Source organism: Lissotriton helveticus, chromosome 9 (assembly GCF_964261635.1).
Source record: "Lissotriton helveticus chromosome 9, aLisHel1.1, whole genome shotgun sequence".
Taxonomy (NCBI): domain Eukaryota; kingdom Metazoa; phylum Chordata; class Amphibia; order Caudata; family Salamandridae; genus Lissotriton; species Lissotriton helveticus.
In genome coordinates, this window is record NC_136070.1 from 243,036,542 (window position 1) to 243,048,637 (window position 12,096).

Below are 12,096 nucleotides of genomic sequence, written 5' to 3' on the forward strand. Positions count from 1 at the left end.
TTGAGAAGGGTTTACACTATCGTGTCTGGGTAAGTATGGTCTCAAGCTCGCAAGAGAGCTGCTCACGGGGTCTTCGCTATTTTAGGTTATTTATGTTTCATATACTGTAATGAATGCTAATCATATGTATATGCACGTCGCTTTATTTGTGAAAACTTGATTGTTAAACGTATCTACTTAATTACTTTGCAGATGTCAAAAAGGATTGGTCTGATCATGCTCTTTGGTGGGAAAAGAAAAGGACTTGGCTCCTTAAAACTCATTGGACCTTAGACAAATATGGTATTCAGGCAGATGCAAAACTCCAGTTCACACCTCAGCACAAACTGCTTCGTCTCCAACTTCCAAACATGAAATATGTAAGGGTAAAAGTGAACTACTCGGACAGAGTCTTCAAAGCAGTCTCGGACATCTGCAAAACGTTCAGTAAGTATTATGAAAGGCTGTTAATAAATTCTTATGCAGGTTCATGCTCTTTACGCTCATTCATGGTGTATTCAGTAATGCTTTTGACGCTGGCTGTATGCTTTGAATTTCCATGGGCGTTTATATTTATGCACTTAATCAAATTCACTGTTAATTTGTAGCTCTTGTTTTGCTCTCCAGGACATTCTTCAGCTTTCCTTGAGTTCTTGGGTACAGGTCTGCACCTTTACCCTCTTTGGGTACCTACTTTGTGGCAGAATGCCACTTTAAAAAAGAGTCTTGCTGCGCTTTTCTTTTTAAAACTTGTTTTAAGCGTAATCATTCCCCCACCCCCCATATTCTTCCTTCTCCCTCGATGCCTCGCCGTAGGTATGGGCAACTTGACAATTGTGTTACCTCGAAGGCATATGTGATGTGGAACTCAGAAGACCTGTGCTTTAAGTGCTGGTGGTAGGGTTTGTGGCACAGGCAGTGTAACGTTTATAACCTTATTTTGTCTGCATTTATATAGTGCATATTCTACCCAGCAACTTGGGTACCATTAAATACTAGAGACTGTTTCAGCTTGTGATGTGTACTGGTCCTATTCTTAGCTGGGGTACTGTCCTTTCATTGAGCTGGTGTTAATGAGGCAAGAGTAAAGGACCTTACTAGTGGCTTATGATAGAGAAGCCCATTGCGCAGCAGGTTGAGATGTCCTGTTTCATAGTAGTGCTGTTGTGAAAAATCCTGACTGTGTAGGGTATCTGAGCAATATGATGTTTTTAGGAGTATGTCAGTTTTTCTGTTGGGTGTGGACATACCTTGGTGAGAAGTGCTACTGGGAGTATGGTTATGGGAATCTATCCATGGAGAATCAAGCCTGTATTTACCACTTGGACACGATTTGTGAACTGAATAAATTGCAAAACTAGTATGCAGCGTACATCATTGTGTAAAGTGTAACACCGCAGAAGTGGTGCAAGGTTTGTTACTCATATAGCGAACTATGCTGTGTTCTAGATTTTCCTCCATCCCAACTGGTTGAGCATTGCTTGCACTGCAGGGACGGCTACGAAAGTTTTAAAAATACGGCCACTTGGGACCTTGAGTGCATGCATAGTGTGATTATCTGGAGTTCAGCTCCTCCCATCTATTCCTACAGCATCCACTATCTGTGCCCAGACATATGGAAGAACACGTTATACTACACATTTATTTAGTCGTACCTTCATTCCCCTGGATCCCTATTCTTTTTTGTTTAAGCGTGGTAACCCCTGAGTTGGTATCCATTCTGCATAGCTGTCCAGCTGAAGATGATGCTTTGAAGTCTGATATAAGACTGCATCCACCGTGGTCATATCTGGGTAAAAGGGAGAGCAATACAGTTTGTGTCCCTTATATTACCAATAATTGGTTCTCTACCCCACTCCTTTAGTATCCCTCCTCTTATTCCTGGGCCTTGGCCACATTTTGAGGTGGAGATCTTCCACACTCAGACATGTATCTCTTGGCGGGAAGCACCCTACTGCAGGTTTTGGGGTACCATGGAATCAGATGACTTTGTTAATGCTGGAGATCAGCCTCACTGATCAATGGGGTTTCATTCCCCATGTACATGCCAGGTCTGGACCGGGTTCACCTTCAAATCCAGCTACTCACAGGCCTGGTTTAATAAATGTCTGCGTTGGCTTTGGAAAAACCTCATCTGGCTGTCTAAAGCATTTTGGGGATTGGGGGCCATTTTTGAAATGGGTAAAATACTACATAGTCTACAGCGTTCAAAACGTGTGCTAAATATCGCTTTCTAAAAGCCAGCATTTTTGTAATGATGTAAAATGTCCTGTCAATCAGATGTAGTTGTAGCAGATCTAGTGAAAAGAAAAAGCAGTGCCTCTCTTACTATTCTCAGCCAGTCTTTAACTCAACGAATTTCCACGAGATGTACTGGTTGAATATATTAATAAATGTACTGGACCCACAAAGTCTTCATTAGACCTTGTTTTCTTATAGTAAAATCTATTTTTAATGAGTACTTCTAACTGCAGATTCCTTACCTTTTGAATTCTGCCAGGCTGCTTCATAAAGTTTCTCCTATGCACTGACAGGTAGTGCATTCTGACTGCACGGAGGCGTTGCCTGGACTCTGAATGTGACAGCCCTCTGTACTGATACTTTTATTCTTTCAGTGCCTTTTGTCGTGGATCCAGTACTCTGTTCCCAACCTGTGGCCTGTGTTTTTCTAGCCCCCAAAATGTTCTTTTTCTACCAACTGTCTGCTAGTGAAGTGTGTGCCCCCCGACACCACAGGTTTCCAATTGGAGCACAACTACAGAAATTGGTGTCATCCACAGACCTGTACGATGTCTGTTTGAGGTGTCTTGGGTGGGGAAAAGAATGCTGTTGTGGAATACTACCCCAACCGATTGCCAGTGTTTGGATGTATTCAAAGCATTCCTCCAATCCCAATTGGTGTTAGATGTACCGCCCTTAGTAGCAAAAGTAAGCACAGGCATAGATACTGTGCCACTGTAACTAATCTACCCATAAGTGAGGAGCCCCAGTCAGGACAAAACCATTACAATGTTTGTTTTTGTTCAGGGAGAACCTGGCCTTGCAGTTCGGGCTGGACTGTTCCTGAAGCAGGGTGAAAGTTGATTTGTGTATGGCTGGGTCTGAAGTAAGATGGTGGGCAAAAGGACAATGGGTTGTAATGCTAACCTGGGAGATTGCTAGTGGTTAGACATTCCTCATATAACCTCTTTTATGTGTTTGTGGTGTCTCTGCCTCTGCATCACTTTAAGTCCTGCAGCGAAAGCTCCTAGACTCACCCTAAGGCCAACCGAAAGCTCAAGGTGAAGTTATAGGTAGTCAAGCATAAGAAGTAGGGTATCTTGTGCTTTGTCTCACTCCAGCACCAAGTTGCCATTCTAGGGTAAGTCGAAAGACCGGTCTTATCATAGATGCAAGAAGACTTGACTGTGTTTGCCTCCTTCCTGTCACTTTCACTCCGTGGAGAAGTTGGTCTAGGTCGGCACTCAAAAGACCTGACTCTAGCGTCTAACTCAAACTGAGCCTCACACACCCCGAGTTTCCTGGGTTGAGGACCTTACTGCAAGTGGAGGCCTTCAAAGAGGCCATACTGCACTTGAGAACAGGAAGGAACGTCCACAACGCGGAATAAGTTTGCTCAGAATTGAAAAAACGAAACCTTATAATCGATTCACAACCATAGATTTTAGAGTAAGTACATTTTGTAATGAGAACAACAAGCAATGGGAGGACAGTAATAGTTATACAATATTATTTCTGTCTTCTCTTAACATAGGACAAAGAATAAAAGCTGTCCGTAATCACCTTCATAGTAATCCACCAGGGTGAATGGTGACTAAGATTAAGGTATGCAAACTAACATGGTTGGTATATTGATTGTGTATGAATGCTGGACATAGTATCATTTGGGGTTTCCAACTATAGGCCTTCTATAGAGTAACTACACTCTGAGTGGTGGGTAGTATGGAGGGAGCTCGAATGGGACACAAAATCAGCACAGGTGGATAGTCTAAATACTAAGATAAGATCAATAAAGTGGTAGTAGCTCAAGAATGTAATTGACAAGAGGATAAGCCATTTTGGTTTTAAATGTTCGTTTATTAATAATGAACTTTATATAATGAAGTCATGTAATGAATTTTTAATACCTACAAGTTGCCTCTTTAGATCAAGTCTCTATGATTAATGAAATGATGCAATTATTGGTCTTGACGTAAACGTATGCCAAGGACGTATAGTGATCATGTTCTTCTTTTTTTTAAATAAATTGCCATTACAGAATTGTTTTTAATTGTCCTGAGGAAGGTGGTGCGCACAGCAAGATCCACCGAAACGTGTCGATTTGGATTCATTTGAATGTTTTAAGAATGTTTCAACAATGTATTGTAAAAACCTATATTGATTTGGGTTTTCATTTGAGTGTTTGAATAATATGTTGCACAAATTTGGATTATAGTGTATGTGTGTGTGTGTGTGTGTGTGTGTGTGTGTATATATATATATATATATATATATATATATATATATATATATATATATATATATATATATATATATATTATAATATATATTGAACACCTACAAAAAAAAGTATATATATATTTGATCTTTTTAATTTTTAATATATTTTTATAAATAATGTTTGAACAGTACATACGCCTTGGCTACGTAATATACAGTTTTAGATTGTAAGTGCTTTTGTGGTTCCACTTGAGATGGGGGAGTTTTGCGTGAGTGAGAAACTGAATGACTAAAATCCTGATTAGACTTCTATTGAATCTCTCTGGATACTTGAAATCGAAGTTAGATTCCAGAAAATCTTGTAGTATTGAAAATCAAGGGAACCTTTGTGTTTGTTCATACTGCACTTGGTCCAGATGATTCCTGGCATCTCTAACAGGTCTTTGGGCCCTATGGACCCCTAGGTCCCCCAGCCAAAGACTGCCGACTGATCCCCTTAGCATGTGGTCTGGCCCACAGTCTGCCCCAGACTATACTTACACACTTGCAGCGAAGGCCATGCCACTCCCAACTATTCTAATGTCGATCTCTGCTCCACATGCAAAACTGGTGCCTCTGGAGCAGTCTTGAGCCTGATCTCAGCTGATGTCTTATTACATGTAGCAGGCCTGGGAATCGTCCCAAACCAGAGGCTGCTCTTTTGTTTTCCAGTAATAAGTCATCTGTTAAAGTTGCCTGAGTCCATCCTAAGTCTAGTCCTGTCGCGAATTTCCTGGACATTTGTTGACCTGCAGAAGGTGAAGGAATTTAGAGGCCTGCTGCAGATTTATAAAGTTATTTTGCTCCCTCCAGAGCTCCTCCATGTCCTTCAGTAGCACTTCTGCTAGCATGCCCTTTCCTGACTCCTTGCCGATGCCAACCCATACCTCTGCTCTTGAAGCCAGGCTGGTTCAGATTGGTCTGCCGCCGATTTCCAACTCCAGTGGTGCCGGCTCCATTTTTAGTCCCGACGCCCATTTTCAATCCGAAGCAGATTCGGCTTGCCCTAGCTTCATATATTGATATGAGGCAATAAAAGTGCAGCCTCCAACTTTGGATAATCTCCTGCCTCTTCCTTAACACCACTACTACCAAAAGCTATGGGTAATGTTCGACTCTGATTCAGACACAGTTCAAAGGCTCCAAGTGTTCCACATTACTAAGATGATGATGAGGGTGCGTGGTCAGCTGAGTACAGTATCAGCACTGTACTATACCTAGACTTAAAGTGTTAGTGCCTTATACAGTTCTCTGGAGACCTAGCTAGTCTCCACTAGGACCCCACTAAGGAAAGTGTCTCTTTTGTGATTGATGTGTGCAGTACTGCAGAATTACCAGATTGTCAGCTTCCAACTGTTGAAACAAAAGGCAACTTATAGACTGAGATATTGCTGCACAGGTGTGCTACATCCGGGCCAGTTACCATTTAATGCGCACTTGACAGACACCCTAATGGAAAAAGCAGTATTCTGCTGCCACGATTAGTCGTTCATTATGTAGGCGTTGTAGTCTGGCTTCTGGAATTCTGCCTTTCTGACAAAATGCCTAATATCGAAGTTTGTTGGTCCAAGCCTTCATGAGTAAGGTCAACCCTAATGCGTTCCCTGCTGCACCACCAGATTGGGAGTTAAGTGATTTGCCATGTGCTTGGCACCTTGTCCCAGGATGTGCTTTGTTTCAGACAGAGAGCAGCAGGCTATCGACTCAGATGTCCAGAAACATGTCTGGTGGTGGCAGCTGGCGAGCAGCGGTTCAGCCTGGACACTAGTGTTAGGTCGTTTTTCACGGGGCATCTCTAAGATGCGGTCTGTGTACATTTTTCATTAAATCCCACACTGGCATCATTGTGGGTTTAATGTGCTGAGAAGTGAGATACCAAACTTCTCAGTTTTCAGTAAAGCCATTATGGTACTTTTGAGTTCGTTATGACAAACTACCAACAACATATACTCTTAATGCCATTACTGCACTTACAAGAACTAATTGGTCTAGGCAACGTGGGGATACAGGGCTCATGCACCTATACCCTCACCACTGGTATAGTTCACCCAGCTAGAGGGATGGCTGACCTATGCCAGGGCAGTGGGTTGTGGGCATGCACACAGGGTTGTGTGCCATGTTGAATCTTCACTTTGTTCTGCACCAAAACACACAGCCTGCAAGAAAGGGGGGGGGGTTGGGGGGGTTGGGGGTGTGTGTGTGTGTGTGTGTGTGTGTGTGTGTGGGTGTGTGTGTGTGTGTGTATATGTATGTGTATATATATATATATATGTATATATATATATATGTATATATGTATATATGTATATATATATATATATATATATATATATATATATATATATATATATATATATATATGTATATATACACACACACAGGGCCTCTAAAGGTGGCACAATAAGTGCCGCAGCCCTTCAAGGCCTTCCCTGGCCACAGTGCCTATGGTACCATTTACAAGGGATTGACCTGTGGCCACAGTGACAATTTCATTTAATTTTATGGAAAGAACATAGGCCCTGGGTACCTGTTTGGCAGGAACCCAGGCCACACTCCAAGTACATCAGCAGTTTAGCAAAAAGTGGGGGAACCCATGGTAAAAAGAAGGCACGTTCTTACAGTCCCCAATCAGTTATATGAATTAAGTAAAGGAATCTTTGGAGTGTTAATGTTTTTTACCTTTTAGGTAGGCCCCTATTTGACGTTGGGTGTTGGATATAAACGATGAAATATAAAATGCACATTTGTCTCATTCATTACAATTTGATAATCAAATCCGCTTCAGTTTATTCATGTTATTTTGTATGTTTCAGATTCTCTGTTCTCCTAATTGTTTAGAACGGTGTGCAAGATTTCATGGAAGCAGATAGTGTCATTTACAATGAGACCTGTTGCATTGCAAATACTTGTTTGTCAGTGCTACAATGAAGTGATGCAGACTGCACTGCAAGTAAATTAAATAAAGCAGAGCGGGCGCTAAAGTGAACGCAGATTGTGCTGGAATAAGGAAAGACCATTAAAGAAAATTAGCGCTAACCCACTGAATAACGGAGGATTGTGTAACGAGCCAAGTAAAAAGATCCTGTCGTTATGGGCGGCACCAAAGGCAGACAAGGCTGTGCCAAAGCGGGACTAACGAGCCTATGTATCTAACAATCCGCACTGCTATCCCTTCCCACTGCTCCTTAAGACACCCCCCCCCAACCCGCTCTGCTCCTCAAATAATGTATTTTACCATGATATGCCAGCGTGATTTCTGGGAAATTAGAACCTTACCCCCTCCCACAACCTTACAGGCCAAGCTGTGCCCCTGTACACCCCTTCCAAGGATGACTGACTGGGGGTGTCACGCATGACATGGTTGGGTCCATTTTACAACTATGCAGTGGTCACTGAACAAACCGCTGGTGTGAGAATAACTTCAGTTGAAAATAAAAGCCAGACACATGCTTGTATCAGCAAGAGTAACTCTCCTCACCCGTCACCCACAAGCAGAAATGTCATGCACAGCTGCGATTTAAAAACGTCTGTAGTTATCGTTACATAGTATCAAGCCTATTTGCGCATTTCCCCAATTATCATGGCAAATAAACTTGTGCATAGCGCCCCCCCCCCCCCAGCGGGACGAGCCTTGCAGAAAATAAACGTCGTTGGACAGTGCAGTTTATTTAGCCTTGCCGGCAAATTTTTGGTCTGCGTCTAGGAAGTTCAATGAAACTCAAACATTTTTTGCTTAACTTTTCAAAGTGGACAACTAGAATGCGCGGTAAAGCGTACGTTAAGTTTGCATTCACAAATACGACAAAGCACGTCACATGGTAGCCCAGGCGCCTTTAGCATCCAATTAAAGGAACTCTCAGGTGCCAAACATGAGGGGCTGGGCTAGGGAGACAAATGAAAGAGCTTTACATCCACGCTTGGATGTTCTGCGTTAGTGATTGCTGGTAGGTCAGGGATCACAAATGTAAAGTTTTGCGGTTCCACTCCTGAGTGCCTCATCCCTGCCAGATATTATCCTTCAACTCAGCGCGACTTATTTACAAGCCCCTAGCGCCACCCCTGCGTCACTTTTAATATGGGGAAAAAAGTGACACAGGCGGCGCAAGGGCCCTGTAAGTAAGCCCCAATGAGTGTCGTCCTACTTTAACAATGTGTTAAACAGGACTGCAAAGCCCAGCATGCAACACAAAACTGGACTGAATGAGTTGCTCTGGCATGGAAGGTAGAAGCCTGGGTGCTCTAGTAACCAATGCTTATATAGTTAGTGTTGCGCCCCCTGTGGTGTGTGCCACGCGGAGTGGATTCAGCTGCCTTGCCTGTCCTTTGAACATTACGGTGTCAGCCACAGTGGTGCTCATAACATTTGGAGCCTCCTTGCAGTTCAGCTGTGCTGGCTCGGAGCGTGTCACACTCCCTCACAGCCCGAGCGGCAGCCCACCCCCGCCTGTCAGCAGATCCCTGTTAACCAGTGGGAGGCTGAACAAAGCGGAGCAGTGGGACGTTTCAAATGAGGAAAGTTTGAGCAATGCAGAAACTATCCAGAAAGCAGTACGGTGATACCGTGTCCGGTTATGCAAACACCGACAGAACATCGGGCACAAGATGAAACTTGCAAAGCGCTGCGAAGCCGTGAGCAGCGACACAAAGCAGCCGAAGACAGAGGGAGAGGTGGGGGCTTACCTTTAGCTCCGAGTGCCTTGGCACAGCTGAGGCTGAGCAGCAGGAGAACCCGATGGCATAGATGAGGGCAGGGTACCGCTGCCTTCAGGCCCCTGGACATCTTATCCTGAGAGAAATGTAACTTGTATCAGCTGGCTGGCGAGAGCACAGCGCCATCATTATATAGTAAGCGAGAGGCCGGGACGCAGGATGTGAAAGGTTTCCTGCATGGAGTTAACTCCACACCCCTCCTGAATGGCCTGCCGATCTAGTCTGTCTTTCACAAACTTTTTTTTCTTTGGCAAGGAAAACCCGCTGACTGTTCCAATAAATGAGCAAATTGTCCGTGTTGGCTACAAGGAGGCTTTGGGTTCATTAGTGAAATAAAGCAGGCCTGTTAAATCTTTACATGTCAATATTTTACAGTTTTTCTCATTACAATGGAAAAGATTATAGTCCTCCGGACTTGCTACTGCGGGGTCCTAAAACCCCCACATTTTGACCTGGGAATTCTGTTAAACAGATAAAGCTTTCATGGAAAGTGCCAGCACACACAGGACTCAGACAGAACACATTCATGTGCGCACATCTGCCGAGAGTATGTCTGCACTCAGTAACTTAGGATAGCTTCCAGTCATTTCCATATCCCATGTAACGTCCTCAACTTGTCCAAATGTCGTAGACTGCAGCATGTTTAATTCTGGGACTTGTAGGTCAGGTTCGAACATTGTAAAGTAGGTAACAAAAACAGTAATAAGAAGTGTCTATAAACGCCGACAGCCTAAACACGGGTGGTAGTCATGTTTACACGTGCACAGTGAAAGGTATGTAAACAGTCCACCTCACAGTTCATAGCAGAAGGAAGTCAGTGTTTACCTTTCCGTGTGGCTCAACCTTCTGTGTGTTTTTAGTAAGGCTATAAGGAATCATGTAGCCCAACACTGATACCCACCGCGTGCATCTTCACATCCCAATATTCTTTATTCACGTCTGTAAATAAACACAGTTTCTCTCAGCGCCCAGAAGAAAAACTTGCATCATTTGGGAATGATGCACAATTGAATGACAAGTCAGCGAGTGGTGCACGAGCGAGCGCTATCTGTTAATTATCGCGCCCATGTCTGAGCACGATAATTGAAAAACAATGTTGGCGTAAGGGTAACAGACACCAATAGGCCATGGGCGGAGCAATGCTATCGCCTTTGGACTATTGCGTGCTGTCTGTCTACAAAAGAGGACCGCAAACGCCAATACTGTGGACCAAAAGGAATCGCACAAGCGTGTGCGATTCCAGTGTCTGTTTTGAAACCCTCCACAAAAGTGCTCTCGCCTGCGCGAGCAGTGCTGCGCACTGCATCGCTAGGGGCGAGCCCTAAAAAGTAAAAAATAAACGCCATTGCAGCAAGGTTTAAATCCCAGAGGCCAGCCGGTGCTGTCAATAATAAAGCAATCTCCACCCCAGATCTTACTTGTACATTTATAACAGGGGAAAAATAAATCTTTGAACAAAAATAATTATAGGTTTGATAAATCATTCTGTAAAATTCAACGAACACACATACTTCAGTGCTTTGACCGGTGTGAATTCCACTGTTAACCACCCCATTGGAGCCTAATCTCTCTGGGATTATCATTTGGAGGTGCCAGAAGAATATGTAGCACCTTTACAGAATTTCAGGCTTTTTACGGTCCTAAATTCTTAGAGTGATAGAGGAAAAGAGCCCACATCTCTGAGAAATCTACATCTTTGGGGTCTACAGTCTTAGCAGTTCCCAGATATGATGTAGCCGGCTAAAAGGTTCTGGGATTTTGTTGGTACCCCATTGGGACAGGACCATTTGGTTTGCCACTCAGAGCACTAGAACAGTTTGTCTACCTTTAATGGAATGCAATCTGTCTGTCTGGTAGATCTAATATAGAGTATGTAGGGAAGCGGGGTATCTCAACTCTGGTTATTTTATCGTAATCTTCTAACCCCTCACCCCAATGTATCCATTTGAGGCAATGCCAGAGAAAATGTATGAAAGCCCAATACCCTCCCTCAATCGGGAACATATGTCCATTCTCAGTGTGCCCTTCATGTAGGCAAGCTAGAGTGTAAAACCATTATGTTGCTTGCTTCATCATGATTTCTCTGCCAGCAGTAGTGTGCTGTGATATGTCCCCAGTGAAATACATCCTCCCAGTCTGTCAGTAAGAGCTTGGCCGAGATCGTTCTCCTATCTTCTCTGACCTAAGTACTTAGTATGTTGGATGGCTGCCAATAAGGAGTAGATTTCAGGGAATAGAGGTCTGTCCTTATTTTTGGGAAGGATCCATCCCTTAAATGTTGTAAGCGGTCTGCTGGCTGCAATTCTTATTGATCAGTTGGGCACCCAGTTTTGCTAATTGGTGCCGAAGTTCCGCCTCTGAAAAGCTGAAGTCCTTTTTTTTTTTTTTTTTTTTTTTTTTTTTTTTTTTTTTAGTTGATTAAAGGGAATCTCTCCCTTCTGGTTGAACATATGCCCAGTTTCTTAGCATCTCACACTCCCAGAGAAGATCTAGTAACAGGAGAGGAGCCGGACGTTGAAGCATGAGGTCCTTGTGCTGCCATGGAACTTTGCATATATGGTTTCCAGCAATCAGCTGGTCTTTAAAGCATCAGTACTTTTCAGTCATTTCACTGCCCCGTTCTACCGTTGTCCTATGTTGGGCTGCTTCATAATGTAAAATGTTGGAGATACCCAACCTCCATGTCACATGGAGGTCTGTAATATTCTGTGAGGGGCATGCATGGCTTGCGATCTCCCCGTGCAGATGTCTATTTCGTACTGTAGTGTTTTCAGAATGTTCGAAGGTGAGAAGTGATTGAAACATGAACAGTATCAATTTTAGTCCTCTTTAGTGCGTTTATTACCCCCAACCAAGAGAGTGTGTGCCTAAACCATATGCACAGCTGCCCCTGATTCTGTTGGAGAATGCCTTGTTCTTTATTAGCAC

At 43.4% G+C, this 12,096-nt stretch overlaps 1 protein-coding gene across 2 annotated transcripts in view; it reads left to right on the forward strand.

Moving 5' to 3' along the window:
* FERMT2 (FERM domain containing kindlin 2) overlaps positions 1 to 12,096 on the forward strand; it is a 612,725-nt gene that overhangs the window by 196,923 nt on the left and 403,706 nt on the right. For both annotated transcript variants that reach the window (XM_078659827.1, XM_078659826.1), the window contains exon 3: positions 193 to 426. In XM_078659827.1, coding sequence (XP_078515953.1) covers positions 193 to 426 — 234 coding nt within the window. The remainder of the gene's footprint in view (positions 1 to 192; positions 427 to 12,096) is intronic.